General features: G+C 45.9%; 1 protein-coding gene across 5 annotated transcripts in view; it reads left to right on the top strand.

The window, feature by feature from the left end:
• ZNF608 (zinc finger protein 608) overlaps positions 1-20,620 on the top strand; it is a 150,108-nt gene that overhangs the window by 126,235 nt on the left and 3,253 nt on the right. For all 5 annotated transcript variants that reach the window (XM_036903190.2, XM_036903188.2, XM_036903191.2 and 2 more), the window contains 5 exons: positions 13,355-13,442; positions 13,926-16,380; positions 17,725-18,142; positions 18,715-18,887; positions 20,259-20,406. In XM_036903190.2, coding sequence (XP_036759085.2) covers positions 13,355-13,442; positions 13,926-16,380; positions 17,725-18,142; positions 18,715-18,887; positions 20,259-20,406 — 3,282 coding nt within the window. The remainder of the gene's footprint in view (positions 1-13,354; positions 13,443-13,925; positions 16,381-17,724; positions 18,143-18,714; positions 18,888-20,258; positions 20,407-20,620) is intronic.

A 20,620-nucleotide genomic window follows, 5' to 3' on the forward strand; every position in this document is an offset into this window, starting at 1 on the left:
TAAAGTTGAGTTGAACTGAATGGCAGCAGAAAATGTAACCCTCTGCACCGAGGGACTTCATCAGGACTGAAAGCACCACTGACTCCCTTAACTCCCACCTTTAGGAAAGCTTAGCAAATCCAGTATTCACACTCAGTTATCCTGCAGTTGGTGTGCTATCCAGCATAGAAGTGGAGCACAGTTTAATTGAAAATGACCTTCTATTCCCTTCTTTGGAAAAGTATGCACTAATTCATACATAATATTTCATATACTGCCATGTACTAAACAAAATAGTATCCTCAATCCCTTGGCTAAATGTTGTAGGATTTTTTTGGCTGGAAATTTCTAAACCAAAAGCTGAGTGAAAAACCACATCATTTGGTTTCTTCTGCTTTCTTCCCTGTTTTTCGAGAAATTCGATTTGCAAAAAGGGTGTCAGCAGGTGACATCCTGGAGGCATTCAGATTCTAGCTTCTTATTCAGCACTTCCGCCTAGTCTAGGGGGGACTTGCTGTGTGGCCAGCTTGTGCAGGGCCGCTGCTGAGAGACGGGTGTGCTTGCTCTGCCACCTGCCTTCAACCAGGCCATACCGCCTTGCCCCTTTCTCTACCCCGAGAGGCCTGTTTGGGTAAGAAGAGATACAGCAGCAAGTTTTAATAATCCTGCCGCTCCTCTGGAGTGCTGAATTCTTCCACTGAAGCCTGAGTGGGACTTCGTACTCCTCACCCTCAGGCCACCCAGTCTGTCACAGGCTGCTCACAGACACAGCTATGAGTTTCAGCTGAAAAAGCTCTTCGAGTTATTTTAAGCAAAGGACATCAGAAGGAAATGTTTGTGCCTCATTTCTCCATCAGGTGTTTTCTTGCCCCTATACTAATCCTCACAGATATTTGGCATGAAAAAAAAATTATTTAATGCTCCGTGTGCCAGCTCCCGAGTGTTAGCATTGTCCAGCCACAGTCCGTGTTTGCACTGCTATTAGATTTAGCGATTCAGGGCCTATAGTGGGTGCAAATCAGATTTTTGTTCAAAGTGTGTGTGTGTGTGAGAGAGAAATTCTTGAGATAATCACAAGGCAACTTGGAAAGATGTTGAAATCGTTAGTCAGGTCTTCTTTCAGTGAAAAGAGGTGTATAAAACACACCCTGATGATGAGTAGCAATTAACCGTGCATTACTTTCTGGAAAAGACTTCAAGCTGGCTGCCCTATAGGTCGGAGTCAATAAAGACTGAGTTACTAACAATAGCCTTTCTCTCTCACTGAAGCCTTGGACTTAACCCTAACTTCATCAGACCAGGGAAGAAGAGAATAATGCCAACAATAGGAGTCTGGGAGGGTGACTTGGGCCTAATGCTCTGAGGCTGTAAAAGCTGTCAGGGGCTTGATTGATTGGCTCTCACGCCTTAGTCCCCAGTGCAAAGCACTAATGTTCCAGCCTCTTCTGAGAGGGTTGATGTGCCACCTGGAGTCAGAACTTATCAGCCTGTGGGGCTAATCTTTCAGATGAGGCCAAAGTGCAGTCAATAATTTCTACAGAAATTTGTGCTCAGAGTTGCAAGGAAAGCAAGTTTTGACTCAAAATTCTTTTCTGTCCTATAGAGAAGTCCAGGGCCACCTCACATCCTCCTGCTAACATCATCTTGTGTGTGTGTGTTAACAACATTTAGGATAAACTTGAATTGAAGAAGAGAATTAAAGTCATCATGGAATCTGTATTTAGCAATTATGTGGAGCCACATCTCAGGGGTTCGGATCAGTGGGTGAAATGGAGAGAGGAAACACCCACAGTTTTGAATTTATTAAAAAACCAAAATAAATCATCTCTAGAGAATCTAGTAACTGGGTCAGGTTAAATCACATTGAATTTGGAAGCTTAAGTGTCTGTGGGGAGCTCGGTTTACAGGCTCTGAAATTGAAGTGCATGGTAGTGAGAAGGTGGAGGGAAATGGTAGGTAGTCAAGGGCAAGAAGAGGTGAAGTATCAGGACATGGGTTTCTGTTAGATGCTTTGACTACTTCATGGGTTACCCTAAGAAATGTGACCGGAAGTTGGCTTAGATGGCTGTGTATGTGGGAGTGTGTGGGTATAGAGCATCTCTGTGTCTGCAGAAACATATGTATTCATACACACAGTATACAGAAATAGCAAAGCAGTGATACTGAACTAGGCTGGTCAATCAATAACCAGCTAAGTTTTTGTTCTGCTCCAGCAAAATGATGCCTTGCCCCAGTAAGTGCTAACAAAGGCCCTTCTCCTGTCTGTGCTCCAGGAGAGCGCCCATTAGCCACGCTTCATTAGGCTTGTTTACAGAAAAGAGCTGGTCTCTAAGCACATTATTGAAATACTTGTAACTCTGTTGGGCTTTTTCTCTTCCCAAAAGATAGGAACTTTGGAATGTGGGGTGGGGGAGGGTGGAAAGGCAGCCTCTGCCCATTGTCAGGAAAGCTGATCTGCTCAGCTGGGAATTGGAGAGAGGAGCTTGCATTTAACCTCCATCTGCATCCCCAGGGCCTTTGCTGCTGGGTCTCACTGCTGTTGTCAAGGTGTTGGGGACCTTTCATTCTGCCTTCCGTAATTGAGACAGGTGGCAGGTGTTCAGATCAGCTCGCTGTTCCCGAAAATGTGACAGGAGGTGACCTTACCCCAAGCCCAGAGGAGGCTTCAGTGATTTAAAAGCTTATTTCTCCTTGAGCAGCAAGATGAGGAAATGATTGCTTTAAACAGTGGGTATGTTGGGAAGGATACTTTACGCTGGCTGGAACTGGTGGTGAGTGTAGAAATAATGCAAGTCCTGAATGTTGGAATTTGCAGCCCTTGAGATTCCAAAAGATACATATGCCACATGTCTAGTGCTCCTGGTCACCAGGAATTCAGGATAATGAGTGCAGGTGCCCACATCTGAGGATGCTGTGTCTGGAAGCAATGTCATAGAAGGCCTTGCTGCTGGCTCTCCTTCTGATCAGGGGATTCTTCTTACTTTGGCATCTCCCTCGATTCTTTAGCTTGTGACCTGGGTTACAGGGGAGTTTAAATGAGGAAGCCAAAGTCCATTTTCTGAATGACTGTCTTGTGCCAGTGCCCATGCTTTACCTAAGTCATACCTGATTTTATATTAAAACAGTCACACCTATTTTATAGATGGGGAAACCGAGGCTCAGAGAGGGTTAGTTCAAGGTGAAGCAGCTACAAAGCAGGCTTTGAGCCAAGTGGCTATGTCTTCAGAGCCATCTTTGCAAGCACTTAGAGGGCTTCATTTGATCACCAGTCACCCTTTTATTCTTTCATCCTATCTAATCCTCAAAGTTGACTGCAGACTGAGCTTGATTAGACTTCATTCCTTCAGCTTTCTTTGTTACACTCTGAGCTTGAGCCATAGTTTTCCGGCTTTACTACCAGAGCGTGTGGTCTGCCTCACACCTGCCTGCAGGCCATGGCCACCTCCAGGTAACAAGAGGGAGTTACTGAAGACACAGACCTCGCCCACCCCATTGCCCTTCATTGTGAGGATACTGACTCTGGTTTCTCAGATATCTGCATGCTTTGTCTCCCTTTTTAGATTTGCAAAGATGGTGACTTTGAGGCAACACACAAAATGTACCCCTTTAGTGCACCATACACATGTAAATCTCTCCCGTTTATGCACACCACACACAGTGGAGAGAGGCATTTCTGTTTTTCTGCCATTGTAAAGTGCTGTCTTAAATTTCAGCAGGTGCAGCAGTAGTGGAGTGATCATCTCCAGTAAATGTGGCTGGCCTTTGTAAAGAATGGCTCATTCGGAGGTTTTATGATTTACTGGGGACCCAGCTGGTGGCCAATAGAACTTAGGGTGTGTGTGTTCTCCTGGGCCGGGAAGAGCTAGAGATGAAAAGGGTGCAGAGCTGGCAAAAAAGCAAGTAAGATCTCTGACTTTAAATGAGGCATCATAATTTATATGGAGGCTGGCTCTTCAGTCCCGGTGAGATTTATATATCAGTAGCGGCCTTTTGATGTAAGCATATTTGTCAACTGGTTCCCACCAAGGAGACAATTCCTGTCTCCTTGTATCCCAAAGACTGGGGATGCTAAGAAATTAAAACACAGTCCGATAGCCTGTAGTTGCATTACACATATTTTAATGAGCAATTCACTCACACTTAAATCTGGAACTCTGCTGAGTACCTGCTGAGACTGAGCTACACGTTTGGAGGAAGACTAGGAGGTTGGAGGTTTTAGAAGGACTGATCCCACCATATTCCTTTCTCCTAGCCTCTCCCCTTCTCCAAAGCTTATGAGGTCTTTCATTCTTGCATTTTATTTCCTTTGCATCTTTCAGTTTCATTCATCTCAGTAATTACTTGGCTTCTGCACCTGCTCCTTCCTCCCCTGCTCCTGCGTGGGGGGTGGTAGGCAGTAGTAAGCAGTGTGCTGGGAGCAGATTGCCACCTGCACCAGGAAACGGGAGTGGCAGAGAGCTGCTCAGTGACTTCAGCTTCATGGCATTTTACACCCTTCTTCCCTTCTTCAGCCCCAGAGTACACTCCTAAAGGGGAAGTTTTTGCCTTAAGGACAGATTTTTTGTTTGATTTTCGTGTTCTCTCTACCTGCCTTTCAGGTTGAAGTAACTGCATTTGCGGGGACCCTGGCTGTAGAATTTGTTAATGGAAGAGCCCCTGTAATTAATATTAAGTGAAAGAACTGATGGGCTTGCTGATGGGGAGGCCTGCCTTCTCGCAGTTGCTTATCTAACGTGGCCTGAGAGTGGGAGTGTGTAGATGCTGTTTGCCTCTTGTACTGGGGGTTCCTGGCTCTGTGCTGTGTGCCTGGGGCCCCTTGTGCACAGCTGCCTCCTAAAATAACACTCTTAAAGGAACAACCTGGTAGGAGGTAATAAAAGAAGAACCACATCAGTATCATGGCTTATCGAACACCTTTCTGAAGTTTTTGAGTGCTTATATTTAAGGAAGGAAGAATTATCTCTGAATGACCTAATAATTAAAACTCGTGAAACTGGACTGGGGGAGGCGAGTCAGTGGTGTTACCATTGACATTGAACCCTCGTCTTCCCATGAAGGGAGGGAGGACAGGAATGCAAAATCGGGTCGCTACTCCAATGAGGAAGTTGTGCCTTCAGAAAGGAGAGAGCTTGAGGAACCTTCTGGCACTAGATGTCATCATCTAAACTCATCAGATTTCAGAGAAACAAATGTATGCTGCAAAGAACAGGAGAAAATTTGGATTGAGAACTTTGTACCAGAAACCAGAGGTGCTGTTGCTCATCTCCATGCCACCAAGCCTCAAGGCATTACTTGCTGAAAGTCTAATCAGAGTCAGTAAATGGAAGCTCTTTATACAAATGCACACATGCATACATCATATGTATTCCATGCAAATACATGGTTGGTTTATGCATTTAAATGGCTCCAAATATATGTCCGTCTGGGAAGACCTGTATCTTTTTCTGTTTCATTTCCCCTGAATTTCCCGTCTTTCTCCTTTCTGCTCTTAGCCCTCCTTTCTCTTTTGTCTTTTCCTCTTTGTCCTGTTATGTGTTGGCTGAGCTGTGATGGACCATAGCCTGAAAAGCCTCCCTTTGAAGGTGCGGGGGGGTGGGGGTGGCTTTTGATACAGCCTGGCTAAGTGTCTATCACTTGCTGCCCTTGTTGAAGTAAACTCAGGGAACTTGTAAGTAAGCTGTGCCCTTCCCTTCCCCTCTCCCTGCCTGTGGCCAAGTGAAGACTGGGCTTACAGGAACTGCCTAAGCAGTGAGGGTGTGCCTAAGCAGTATTGTGGTGTGAATGGTTGCAAGACATATATTTTTAAAAACTAGCCTCCGGCCATCAAGGAAGATGTTGCTTTAGGATGTGCATACTTAAAAGCACATGTGTTTTGTTACTGATCATGTCTGCAATTATTTTCTAAAGATGTCTGTGTGTTTTTCTTTTTAAATTGTGCTTTGTTCCCCCCATACGTCTATATGACACCTTTGACATCTTATAATTAGGAAACTTGCTAAAACATATGTACTGAAGAATAAGCATCTCTTTCTGCACACGACATTAATTGAACTTTAATGGTCTGTTGATATTTATTTTAAAGTTATATCTTGGTCTATCACTTTTCATTAATGCTTACTTACATAATAGTAGGCCAATAAAAATATTGTCACCAACCACATATGCATTTGCATGTTCATGGAGGTGCCTTACAAAAGCCTTATTTCTGCTCTGTCTTCCCACCCACAAGACTTCTTAAAAGGCTGTTGTATTTTCAAGAAATGGGAAAGGATAATGTTACTGGGGAAGCAAGAAAAGAAAGGCAGCAAGCGCTTCTTTTAGCTGACCAGTCAACTGGATATTGACCACCTGTCTTCATGGGAAAGAAATAGATGGCAGTGAATAAGCGAGAGTCTAGTTTTCCAAGAAGCTCAATGATTTTCCCAAATCAATACAGCTCATCAGGCCTTCGAACAAAGGCTGTGGGGTGAGGGGGAGGTGACAGTGATGGAAGTGGCTCTGTGTTCTTTTGTGTATTAAACCGTAAGGCCCAGGGGGAAACAAGGTTTCTTTAGCCATGCTCCCCGCCAAACCCCCTTCAGAGCTTATTCAATGTATTTAGGGGGGGAAAATCCTTTCAGATTTTTTTTTTTAGGATTTCCAGAGACTCTATCCTGATGATCAAATGTACTTTTGAAAGAGGCTCAATCAAGAAATAAAGAATACCACCTTTTAAACTGTAGATTACAACAGCATTTTGCCACTGCCTTTTGCTTTTTTGGTATTGGTTTAGCATATCCATTTGCATTAAGGTCCTGTATGTTTTCTTGTTACTTATGGATAGGGTTTAGATGAACCAGAAAGAAATGTGTCGGTGTTCAGATTAACCTCTGGCAAATAAACAATGGTAACTCTCTACTCATAAGCCAGCCTTGTTCCTAATGTCCTGAAAATAACACCAAACCCTAAAAGGAGTGCTGAACCGTCATCCGAGAGGTTATAATTAACGGAGATAGAGTGGTGCCAGCGTATTCCAGCCGCTGACAGGGAACATCTATCCGAACCAGCAATTTTTAGCCGTTCGGTTCTTTAATCTTTAATCTCACTGTGCTTTCGTAAAGTCGTACATTAACGCCAGAGCAGCGCGGCTCTGGGGAGGGTGACTGGGGTGGCGGCATGCTGGGGCGTAAAGGGTTTCATTACGCCTTTGTCAGCACTGCCCTGTCTCCCGAGCTCCATTGCGGCCCACTGTTTGTGCAGATAAAGCCCCAATGTTCAGGGTGACTAATCTCAGCACTGTGTTCCAGATGGTTTGATTACAGGATGTGGTTAAAGTGACTCTTCAAACATTCAGCCCAGCAGTAGGCTCTTAAAAAAAAAAACAACACCCTGCATTTTCTGGTCACGTGACAAGACTGACTTTTCTTGTCCCAGCGTTCCACATACTAGGCGTAGGTAATAGGAAAGTCCCTCTGCCTTTTTGCCTGTCTGTATTTCATTGGCAACCTTTGTTGTAAATTTAAAATCTCCCCAAATAACTATAAGGTCCATTTTGTCCTTGGAAGAAAGAGCCATCTGCAGGTTAGCAGCCCTGGAGCCAGAAAAATGAACTAATATACTCTACAGGACTCTTCTTTAAAAAAAGTACAGGCATTGGGTAGAACAAAACCACAAAAACAAAATATTAGAGGGAGGGAGTTGGGTATGACAGAATGGTGATAAATCCTACCTTGTACAGTAGTCACATTGTATAAAAATACAGGGTAATAGGATATCTGAAATGTGTGAACTTTATCCTGTACTCATGAAACCATATCATGGCATTTTTATTGTCACTAATGTTTCTACTGGGGGGGGAATATATCTATATAAAAGGAAAGAAATGTGTAAACTTAAAAAAAAAAGGATTGTGGCATAAATGGGTTCCATTTGGGTGTTATAAGGGTGAGGTTTCTGTTTTCTGCATGGGTGCACACCAAGTCCATCCAGATGTGGCAGTCTGGATAAGAGTTCAAACAAGCTGCGTCTGTTTCCAAATTTGGCATTTGCAGTGCTTGGCAAAGACTTCTGTCCCAGGGACGAGGCACTTTAAAGACGCTGAAGCAGTCTTTAAACTGTAATACAAACAGAATTATGCTGATCTGCTGGGAAATCAGGCATGTGCCCAGTTCTTGAGGAAACATCTTCACAAATACCAGAAACAGTAATTCACAAACCATATTTATAACATCTTCAGAGCAAAATCTCTCCACAGAGAATTTCTATCATCTGTAAGTTAGTGGGAAATAATGCTTATTGAAAAAGGATGGTAATGGTGAGCCCAAGGCCCTGAGGTGGATTCAAATCTAGATGCTCTGAAGTCCTGGCATGCTGAAGGAACTCTCTGGGCACCTGGTGCCATGTGCACAGGTGGGGTGGGGGCAGGCCCAGATCATGTTTTCAGGGAGCACAGTCTGGTTGGTAGAGGTGGGCTTGCTGTGCGAATGAATGGAGTAAAGTGTTAAAGGACCATGTATTAGGGGAAGTGTTCAAACGTAGTAAGTTTATTTGCTGCTCACCTAATAAGCTGGGTTCAGTGTTCCTGTTGGGTGAAGCTCCTCCTTGTTATGTAGGGTCCCAGATGAAGGAGACTGCCATGTTCTTGTGGCCTGAAGGTCACTGTCGTGTCCTTCCCAGCCAGCCAGAGAGGGGGAGTGATTAGAAGAACAGACACCAGAGGTTCATAGGGTGCAGGCCTGGAAGTGTACCCCATCCTGCAGCAGAACTGAGGCACAGGCCATCTGACTAGTAGGGAGGCAGAGGAAGCGTCCAGCTGCAGCCTCAGGAACAGCATGCACTCTGTTGAGCCTCACCAGGGAGAGACCTGCGTGGGGTGCAGTGGGGACGCGGGAAGGACGGGCTGCTTTTCGGCAGTGTGCATGCTACAGGTGTGGCTGGAGAGGATTTGGAGAAGAGGTGACGTTTGACTTGGCCTCCGTTTGGTCCTGATTCAGTAGGAACCTTAACTTTCCTTTGAGATTTGCACTAGGACGTCTTTAAAGTTTTTTTTTCAGGGGAGTTTAAGTGACCTGAAGAATGGTTGAAGAAATTTGTTTAGGCTGGAGAGGGGAAAAAAGTGTGTGAATTGGAGATGAGAAGAAATGTCACTGCCCTTGCCTCTGCGTGAAAGGCCATCCCTTCTGGGTATCCAGAGCTGCAGCCAGGATCAAGGCTTTCAGAGACAGACTTCCATTCAGAACCAGTAATAACTTTTTAACAAGACAGCTGGAAAATAATAGGGCAATCTTGAGTGCTGATGAGAGCCCGTCTTGGTGATGAAGCCAGAGGAAAAAGGGGGTGGGTCTCTCTCTCCTCTCCTCTCCCCTCCCCTCCCCTCCCCTCTCCTTAGTACTTTATGACTTAGGTTTCTCCTCTTCCATATTAGTAATTCAGATTCCCGAAGTAAGTCCCTTTTGGTTGCCTCTGCTTTGAGCACCCATCGCTGGAACAGTCAGATGAGGCCAGGGTTAGGATTACGGTAGAGGAAACTAGTCTCCTTGACCACCCTCTGAACGGGGCTGTGAGCAGGCAGGCACTATGAAGGGCCCGTGCATGATCTAGGTTAATGAGAGGTCTACTCTCTACGTATTGGGTAAAATGCAAACCATACTTCCACTTCTGGATTACAGGGTGTGCCTCTATTGGTTGTGTTACAAATTTTCAGGCTCTTCAAGTACAGAGTTTGGGTGGGGTTCGTCCAGCCATAACATGGTTGATTCCATAGCACCAAATAGTTAAGTATACCCTGCAGATGCACAGTAAATACTTAATGGGCCTGACCTTCTCTCCGGGAACTTAACTGCTGAGTACTGAAAAGAGGAAATAATAGTTCGAATCTTAGGCCTGAGGTCCTCACGAGATCTCAGGGCTCTTTGGGCTTGTAGAATAGGGGGATCAGGTTATAGAACACAGACCACATTCTTTCCAAGTGTCCTGTAGGTAATAGGCTTTATGGGCTGCAGCTGAGGCTCTATCAGTATCCTTAATACATAGAAGAAAGCCCTGTGTGGTGAGGATACTGCAGCCATACATTGTTCTTTTCAGCTGTATTATTTGTTTATTGGTAATAATTTTCAGATATTTTTCACATATAAAATGTTACAAGGCAGGCATCATTAGCATTTTTTAGAAAGACCATGTCCAGTCCCTGGGTGGAAAGGGAGGATAATAACCCTGGTGGGATACGTGAGATTAATGTGAAAAGGACATGTAAGGAGTGTTGGAGTCTTCCCAGTCCCTAGCTCAGAGGCTAGATGTATGGTAAAATAAATATTAAATCTTTTTGGAATGAACACACATATATTTCTAGTTTACATAAGTGAGAAAGGCAACTATGATCAGATTTATAAAATTCAAATTTGTATTTTTAAAGGAATAATTTTCATTTGGGGCATGGATGCCTTTAAAAAGAATCATAGGCTTTCTATGACCAAGGGTTACAAAGTGAGATGTTGAAACTTAAAGCAAAAATTGATCTGTTTTCATCTTCTAGATCCAAAACACGAGCTTGTGTTTGGCCCCTCACAATAGGATGTTGTCTAAACATAGACTTCCTTACAGAGAAACAATACATTTTGTAGTTTATATGACACACATTCCTGAAGTCTTCAGCCCAATACGGAGCAGCAGATTTGGCTGTTTGAACGGTGCCTGTGTGTATTTGCACGTGAATCCCAGGCAGATATAAATACTCCGTGGCATGGTGAGGCGGCTTGTCCATACAAAGAAAAATAGACAGAAGCACACGTATTTAATTAACGCCGCTTTATGGACAAGGTTTAAAAATCTCCTTGAGAGGAGAGAGCATTTATTTGGAGCATTTTAAATATGGAGGGCGTCTAGAAAAATAGGGCTGAGGGACTGAGGCCCTTTGAGGTTGAAAGCGGACTTTTCTTTGTGGGATTTTATACCCACCTAGTGCTAATAATAATTATAATAATAATGGCACTTGTACTTAGATAAGAGGTCTGCCAGTGCGGCTTCCAGAGATAGTATCAGGCGGTGTGAATAGTTTTGCAGCGTAAAGATTGCAGGCGGAGCCTGGAATGGCAGCCCCCATGTCCAAGGGGTGAACCGCAGGCCCCTTCCTTCCCGTGGTCCCAGGCTTTCCCCTTGGCTGTGGTTCGAGCCCAGGTGGGCAGGCAGGGGTGGGTGGTGAGCCCTTGAGCCCAGGGCCCCACCTGGAGACCCCGGTGGGGAGACCCCGCCAGGCGCGCCCCACCCCCGCCCCCTCACCACATTCCCGGCCCGCGGCTCCGGTAGCTGCCCGGCCCAGCCAATCAGGCGCGCGCGTTTCCCGCAGGCGCGGGCCAATCAGCGACCGGCGTTTGCTGGAAACGCGAACCCCTTAGGGGAAAAGCAATAACAAAAGCCTTTCACGGCAGACAAATGTTAAGTGTCTGTGCAGACTTTTCCTGTTTTTAATTTTATTACTGCAAGAATGGAGGGTTTGTTGTTTCTTTCATGTTTCCTTTCAAGCAATTTTAATTATACATTTGTGCTACATCAGGGACTCTATGGAACGCAGGGATTCAGCCTATTGCGTCTGCAGCTAAAATGCAGTAACCTTCTGGCAATACAGATATATTCCTGCACTGTAAATATAGCTGACATGCTGAAGAATTTTAAGCAGCTGCAAAGGTCTTTGACACCACCCACAGTGCCCCAGAGCGCAGATGATGAGAAAACCAGCGCTGTCTTCCCCTGGCCTCCTCTCCCACCCACTCCCTTTTCCTGAAGGGATGTGCGCATAAAGAATCCTTTCCTCCAATTGTTCTGTCTTGTGCAAATTTTGACCAAATGCCTAATTACCATTGAGTCTCATCTCAATGTGAATTTTTATACTCAGTGGTTTAAAAATTTTTTCCCCTGAAGGAATTAGAATGGAATCAACCACGATCTGAGGAAATGCTTTGTTTCATGCTGGCTCCCCCCCACCTCACCACCCCCCAAATACTACAGTGAGTAAATTCAGCGGTCACCTAATAGCAACTTAGACCATAGGGAAACAATTTTTAAATCTTTTTGAGACTTTTGAAAGAAATCCTTCCTTTCCTACTCTTGAGCTGCAACCATTCCGACATTTTACCTGCTGTTAAAACGTTCCCCAGGAAATGAGTGTTGGCTTGTGAGGTGTCCCTTACCGCAAAGGAGTTCTATACAGGTTTTCTGTAAAATTCAAAACGGCAGTAAGCAAGTGAGCAAATCACTGAGAAATAGACCAAGTAATGTCTCCTGGTGTTTCCAAGAAGGAGTGGAGGGGAGGTACATTAAAGAAAACAAAGACTCAGCTCCCTTAAATACTTCATTTATTTAACCTAATTTTTTGTGCATGTCACACAATCCAGGATCCTTTTAATATATGTATGTATGCTTTAAAGGAATGGTAAAAAATAAATAACATGGCATTTGTCCTCTAGAGAAATAAAGAGGATGTTATATTTTCTTTTCCTGTGACATTTGGTATACTAAGTGCACTTAAGCTTAGTAATTCACAGATGCGGTGCTAAATTAATTTGTCTGCAGAGCAGTTGGGAAAAGCAGAATGATTTGCAGGAAACAAGTGTGTTGGTTTTGAGATTTCTTTCTTAATCCTCTGTGGCAAATGCTTACCAAAGTTTATTCTAAAGATAACCCCAAGAGCAAACCTATTGTGCACATTTATTTTCTTAAGAGGGCTATTTTGGGAGATCTTAATATGAAACAAGACCAAACAGTGAAACAGATACCACACAAGGCTGATTCTTGTCTCACAAAGCCAGCTAGGGGAGGATTAGGAAAGAACTCATAGCTGATTGTCTGCTATCTGGACTGCAAGCCCCAGCCTTCCCCCTGTATTCCTATTTTTGTGCACCGAATACTTTTTTTCTAAATAAAAAAAATCACCATTTTTACATATTGAATTGGACACAAAACCAATTCCTTTTAGTCACCTTCTGGCTTAAGCACTGGTAACTGGCGCTTAGTTTTTGTTGGCTGCTTGCCAAACGAAAGCAATTATGTGTAATAACAGAAAAAATTAAGAGGTGAGTGTTGCTGTTTTACAGCAGGACATGGTAAAAACCATTTCCTTCTGTCAGCAGTATCTTGATTACACTCACAGCCCTACCCTTTTGTACCACATGCGCATGGGCATAAGTACACACACACACACACACACGCACGATTTCCTGTGGGTTTTCACTTGAGGTCCCTGAAACCAGAAAGAGGAAGAATGCAAACCACAGGTTTTGAAAGCAAATGAGAATAGAACTTTGCTGGTAAAAAATAATAGTGATCATAATAGTAATAATGAACAAACCGGAAATAGAGTAAGCCATGCTTAACTGTGGGCCTCCATCCCCACCCGCACCTGCAGGTGTCCTCGTGGTCAATGTCACGTGGAGGAATAAAACTTACGTCGGGACTCTGCTGGACTGCACCAAGCACGACTGGGCCCCTCCCAGGTATGCACCCGGTCGTTTATTTCGGGCTCCTGCCTCTTCTTCCCTTCTCCTTCCCCCATCCTCTCTCTGCAGAGAAACTGTCTAGAGAGATTAATGATACATAGAAGGCTCCGTGTAATTGAAACCAGGCAAAAGAGGAATGACTGATTCAGGATTGAACACAGTCAAAGGCAGATGCTGGATTTCCTCGGTCGGGAGATCCCTGCTCCCTGCCCCTTCTCTCTCTCCTTTGTTTTCTTCTTTTCTCAAAATGCGGATTTGAACCGGATTCGAAGCTAGCTACCTGAGCTGTTTTTCTGGGGAAGAATAGAAGCCTCTGGGGGCCTGTTCTTTTTGCAGGTGTTGAAATTGTCAGTGGAAAGAATAGGGTGTCTTTTCCTTATCTGGGCCCAGATAAGGAAGCTGCCGGGCATTGTGTGCCTTGTAACTTCACCTGGCTCTTTTGTGGGGTGCTCTTCTGACGTCTGTTACTTGCTCCCCTAGGTTCTGCGAGTCACCGACAAGCGACCTGGAGATGAGAGGGGGCCGGGGCCGAGGGAAGAGAGCGAGGTCTGCCGCAGCGGCCCCGGGCTCGGAGGCCAGCTTCACGGAGTCCAGAGGCCTTCAGAGCAAGAACAGAGGGGGGGCCAATGGGAAAGGGAGGCGGGGCAGCCTCAATGCCAGCGGGCGAAGGACACCCCCAAATTGTGCCGCTGAGGACATCAAGGCCAGTCCCTCCTCCACCAACAAAAGGAAAAACAAGCCTCCGATGGAGTTGGATCTGAACTCCAGCTCCGAGGACAGTAAGCCCGGGAAGCGCGTCCGCACTAATTCCAGAAGCACCCCTACCACCCCTCAGGGGAAGCCAGAGGCTACTTTTTTGGACCAAGGCTGCTCCTCTCCAGTGTTAATCGATTGTCCCCACCCAAACTGCAACAAAAAGTACAAGCACATTAACGGCCTGCGGTACCACCAGGCCCACGCACACCTCGACCCGGAGAACAAGCTGGAGTTTGAACCAGACAGCGAGGACAAGATCTCGGACTGCGAGGAGGCCCTGGGCGGCGTGGCACTCGAGTGCGGCGAGCCAAGCACAAGCATGTCAGCGTACGAGCAGGTGAGGGCGCCGGCGTCCCCCGGCTCCGCGAACCCCCCTGGGACTCCCAAGGGAAAGAGAGAGCTGATGAGCAACGGCCCGGGCTCTGCCGTCAGCTCTAAAGCTGGGAAGAATTCCGGCAAAAAGAAGGCCCTTCACAGCGAATTGAGCAACCTTCCGGTGATCTCCAATATGACGGCCGCATTGGACAGTTGCTCGGCAGCAGACGGCAGTTTGGCTGCCGAAATGCCCAAACTGGAAGCAGAAGGCTTAATTGACAAGAAAAACTTGGGAGATAAAGAAAAGGGCAAAAAGGCCAGCCATTGCAAAATGGATAAAAACCTCTCTAAACTTAAAACCGCGCGGCCCATCGCCCCGGCCCCGGCGCCCACGCCCCCGCAGCTGATCGCCATCCCCACCGCAGCCTTCACGAGCACCACCACGGGGACGATTCCCGGGCTGCCCTCGCTCACCACCACCGTCGTCCAGGCCACACCAAAGAGCCCCCCGTTAAAGCCCATTCAGCCAAAGCCCACAATTATGGGGGAGCCCATGACCGTGAACCCCGCTCTTGTGTCACTCAAAGACAAAAAGAAAAAGGAGAAGCGAAAGCTAAAGGACAAAGAAGGGAAGGAGACGGGGAGCCCAAAAATGGACGCCAAGCTGAGCAAACTGGAGGAAGCCAAGGGGGCTGGGAAAGATTTGTCCGGGCATTTTTTAAAGGAGCATCTCAGCAAGAGTGAAGGGCTGGCTAACGGGCTGTCAGAGTCTCAGGAGAGTCGAATGGCCAGTATCAAGGCCGAGGCCGATAAGGTTTACACGTTCACGGACAACGCGCCCAGCCCTTCCATCGGGAGCGCGGCGCGGATGGACTGCAGCGCTCTGGTCAATGGGCAGGCGCCCGGGGCCCCGCTGCACGTGCTCTCCCAGAACGGGGCCGAGACTTCGGCCGCCAAGACCAGCAGCCCCGCCTACTCGGATATTTCCGATGCTGCCGACGACGGCGGATCCGACAGCAGGTCGGAGGGCATGAGGTCAAAGGCTAGTTCCCCGTCCGACGTCCTTACTAGTAAAGATGGTGTCGTGAAGGGGCATTCCTCCACTCCCGCCCAGTCGCTGCAAATGAAAGAGTCCCATTCTCCCTACTACCACAGCTACGACCCTTACTATTCTCCCAGCTACATGCACCCCGCGCAGGTCGGCCCCCCTGCAGCTGGCGGTGGCGGGAGCTCGCAGGGCATGAAGATCAAGAAGGAGTCTGAAGAAGACGCAGAAAAGAAGGACAAGGCCGAGCAGCTGGATGCCAAGAAAGTGGACCATAACTCGGCCCCATTGCAGCCGCAGCACCAGTCAGTGATCACGCAAAGGCACCCCGCCCTGGCTCAGTCCCTTTACTACGGCCAGTATGCCTACGGGCTCTACATGGACCAGAAGTCCCTGATGGCCACCAGCCCTGCCTACCGGCAGCAGTATGACAAATACTATGAGGACCAGAGGCTGGCAGAGCAGAAAATGGCCCAGACTGGGAGAGGAGACTGCGAAAGGAAAAACGAGCTCCCCTTGAAAGAGCTGGGCAAGGAGGACAGTAAACAGAAAAACATGCCGTCGGCCACAATCTCAAAAGCTCCCTCCACTCCGGAGCCTAACAAAACCCATTCTAAACTAGGGCCGGCAGTGCCTAATAAGACTGAGGAGACAGGTAAATCGCAGCTTCTCTCCAATCACCAGCAGCAGCTTCAGGCCGACAGCTTCAAAGCTAAGCAGATGGAAAACCACCAGCTTATTAAGGAGGCTGTAGAAATGAAATCTGTCATGGACTCTATGAAGCAGACAGGTGTAGATCCAACCTCGAGATTTAAACAAGTAAGATTGTGGAGCGTGGCCCCTGCAAGGAGAGAGCAGTCTAAGACTTGCACGTGTCTGGGTTTGATCTGGTTAGACTTCCCAGGAGATAATGGAGGGTTCATTAGGGTGGATTCCTCTTCTCTCGAAGAATGTTTTCAAAGATTCTCTCAGCGCTTAATTGCGTACCTCTAAAATGTGCACTGCTCAGTATTTCCTGGTCAGGTCGTGTGGTATAAAGAACTGGGGACATGTGAATTGCAGACTCATGTTCCATGCCCCTTAACACACTGGCAATCTGTTAAGTGCCCCAGAGCAGAGTGATCATTTGGGAGGAGAGTGAGGGGGTCCGGATAGGTGGACCACAGTCATGCCAGAGCCCCGTGGTCAGCCAACCTGAGGCTGCATGTGCAAACACCTGAAAATGGGTCACCAGGAAACCACACACATGTCATGGTGCAGCTATCTGGACTCTGCCGTCCCATAAGTATCAACTCGTATTTCCCAGCACTACTGCCCAACTCCCCACTCCCACACATGGAAGTCTCCGGTGACCCAGAGCAACAGAATCCTTTCTTTTTGCTCTCTGCTGCTCAAAAAGTTGGACTTAGGCCCAACTTTGAATATTTCCTCAGGACCTAAATACCTAGTGGGTTTATGTCAGAAATGGGATGGGGGCGGGTCACAGAGGATCTTCAGGATTCTCAGTTCCCCACCTCAGGCTCTGACTTCACGGGGCTGCATTAGAACTGTAAATTGGGGGAAAGGGGTTATAGATGCCTCTGTGTTCTAGTAGAAAAGTCATAAATGTGTGCTTAATTTGAAGCTTCGTGTTAAGGTGTTAGCCCATGAACCAATATAGTAAACCTCAGCAGCAGATGAAGAATGTATTAGAAAACCAGTTTTTCCCCTTACATGATGTTAATCGATGTAAAAATTACTTAGATTGTCTGCTATTAACTTGAGCTGGAGTTTTTAAAGTTCTTCTTTCCTGTGTGAGATATTGAAAGAGAAATGTGGTTTAGATTAAATATGTCTAGGGACATGACTTAATGCTGAGAAATGACATTAAGGGCCCAGCTCTGAATTCAGGCTGACCTAAGTTTGAAACCCAGCTCCACACTGGGCCCCACTGTGACCCTATGTTACTTGAGCTTTAAAAGCTTTGGGTTTTTTTCTGTCTAAGAGATTAACAACGTTGCCTACCTCAGATATCGTCACTTTGTAAGAGGAGGAGGTAAAGCTCTTTGCACAGTGCAAACATATAAATAAATGTTAACTTAGCAAGAGTGCTGTCATTGTGATTAATGGGATTTTCTTTAAAAACTGAGAACGTAAAACAAATCTTTTTTTTTTTTAAACCAGGATCCAGAGTCAAGGACGTGGCATCATTACGTATACCAGCCCAAATACCTGGATCAGCAAAAGTCGGAAGAACTTGATAGAGAAAAGAAATTAAAAGAGGACAGTCCCAGGAAAACTCCCACCAAAGAGGGTGGTGTGCCCAGTCTTCCTGTATCACTAACGAGCATTAAAGAGGAGCCCAAAGAGGCCAAGCGCCCTGATTCTCAATCTATGGAGGAGGGCAAGCTGAAAAATGATGATCGAAAGACACCTGTGAATTGGAAGGACTCGCGGGCAACCCGAGTAGCTGTCTCCTCACCCATGAGTCAGCATCAGTCCTACATCCAGTACCTGCAGGCTTACCCTTACCCGCAGATGTATGACCCAGGCCATCCTGCATACCGGGCTGTTTCTCCCGTCCTGATGCACAGCTACCCTGGTACATGTTTGTGGGTTCTCTGTTGGTGAGAAGAGGCCATGTTCAAGTGTTAGCTGTTTAAGAAATCGGGGTACATGAGCCACTCCAAGAGTGAGACTCGGTTTGCTTGTTTCTATGCTGCGTAAAGTCCCCAAGATAGAACTGATTTACTGTAAAGGTTTGAGTTTTTTTTTTTTAAGCTGAAATGTCCAGGGTCCTCAGCGCTAGTTCCCATAGTCTCTGATGGTCTGCTGTGGCTCTTGGACTGACAGGTGCTTTATTGCCTCTGAAAATATTCTAAGCACTTAAACTGTCATAATCACTACAGTTACTATTCCTTTCGCTTAAGCAGATACATAAATGTATGAAATGGCTGTAAGCTCAATTCTGTTTATAACCTCCGTTCATCAGGATGAACTAACTGGGAGAAGAAAACAGGAGAACCTACATACCGTTTAACGATGATGTAGCCCATTCTTAATGTAATCCCCTATTTTTAACTCTTACCCTAAATTCATGTAGTCCAAATGATTTTTTTTTTTTCTTGAAGATGTAGCCCATAACTGGATGTGACATTTGTTGTTTATCTGCAGGGGCCTATCTCTCTCCAGGATTTCATTATCCTGTTTATGGGAAGATGTCAGGGAGAGAAGAGGCAGAGAAAGTCAATACCAGCCCTAGCATCAACACAAAAACAACCACTGAATCAAAAGCCCTGGATCTGCTCCAGCAGCATGCCAGCCAGTACCGCAGCAAGTCTCCTGCTGTAAGCCTCCTTTTGTTGTTAGTGAAAAGTACTCTGTTTTGGGGGAAAAAAGGGGACAAGCTAGAGAACAGTCTAGAAGTAAAAATGGTTTTGGAACCCAGCTGTGATTTCAGGTTTCAGGATGCTGTTTTATCCTGATACATAAAGAATGAAGTGTTCAAAAAGCGAGATGCTTTCATACAGGAGGGGAAAATAAAACCTAAAGCATCTATGGTTGTAGCAACCTTTTGCAAGATCCACTGTACCTTCCCTACCCAGGACACTAATTAGGCGGCCATACAAATTTAAATTCATAGAAACCAACTTTGGGTGAGAAATATTTTTGATGCAAGATATTTTGATGCACTTGTATGCCAGGGTAGAGTCACCTGCTGAGGAGTGGTGGCTGCACCTGCTCTTTATTGGCCTCGACTTACTGTCATGTCCGTATAACTCCGATGAAGTACTGCAAAGGTGTGTCTTTGTGAAAGATGCTCCCACCCAACTCCCCCGTCTTCCCCCACAGAAGGCAAAAGCTAGCCCTAGAGATTGTTGAAGAGAAACAAAATTTTGAATGGCTGTAGCAGTTCTTGCCTGGAAAAGAAAAGTTTGAAATAAATTAAAATACATGGTCTGTGATGTAAATAAGTTCACCAGAGACTAAAGAAACTAGAAAAGATGATTTATGAATCTCTTTCTGAGTCCTCCTTCCCATGCAAAGATTTCTATCAATTGAGAAAGAGAACTTTAGTGGAAGGGTGATTACATTCTAGTGGGCAGAAATGTAAAGGAAACACAATCCTTAACTAAACTGTGATCCTTAACCGCCCTGGATGGAACTTCTCTATGAGTGCTCACAGACTCAGAGATGCTTGGATGCTTCCAGAAGCATAGGGCAGTGATTTTCCTATACTTGATTTTGGCATAGATATTGGCATGTATATTTTCAAAGGAGGAAAATAGATATAAAATATATTTAGGAGAGAGATTCTCCCCATCAAATGTAATTTTTAAAAGGGTAGTTAAAAAAACTTCAAAGAAATCTCCACAATGTCTTTCTTCCCTTGACCCATGTATAGAAGTTGTTTCTGGAAGAAATGGGCAGATTCCAGAGCTGCAATTCCAAGTGAATAGAAGTCTTCTTGTTTCAGTCACTGAGGAAAACCCTGGTGCTGCTTGGTTTATTTTGGGGCTGGAGCAGTTCTTTGCTGTGAGCTCGATTCCAGTGGAAACGAATGTGTGCCTTTTGAAATGATCTTCCGTTAATAAAGAACTGGACGGATCTGTGCTGCTTTTTAACCGAGGGGCAGAGGTGGCTTAGTGCTCCTCCTGAAGGAGCGCTTTTGCTTTTCATGCATTTACCGGGGAAATGACCTCTCTTCTCTGTTATAGCCTGTGGAGAAGGCTGCAGCCGAGCGGGAACGAGAAGCGGAAAGGGACCGCCACTCCCCGTTCAGCCAGCGGCACCTACACACGCACCACCACACCCACGTGGGCATGGGCTACCCACTCATCCCTGGGCAGTACGACCCGTTCCAAGGTCAGCAGCTCTGTCCTTACTCTGCCTTTCTGCATTCAGCCTTGGGAAGCAGTTGCCAAAACTGCCTTTATGGTCAAAATAAAAATAGGGAGCTTTGAGCTGACATTAACTCCGGGGAGTGTTTCTAATACTTACTTCCTAGTATTTCCTAGGGACACAACTAAGGCTGTTCCCACATCTTTGTGTTCTATTGTACATGAAATGGCTACCACTT

The sequence above is a fragment of the Manis pentadactyla genome, chromosome 13 (assembly GCF_030020395.1).
Source record: "Manis pentadactyla isolate mManPen7 chromosome 13, mManPen7.hap1, whole genome shotgun sequence".
NCBI classification, from domain to species: domain Eukaryota; kingdom Metazoa; phylum Chordata; class Mammalia; order Pholidota; family Manidae; genus Manis; species Manis pentadactyla.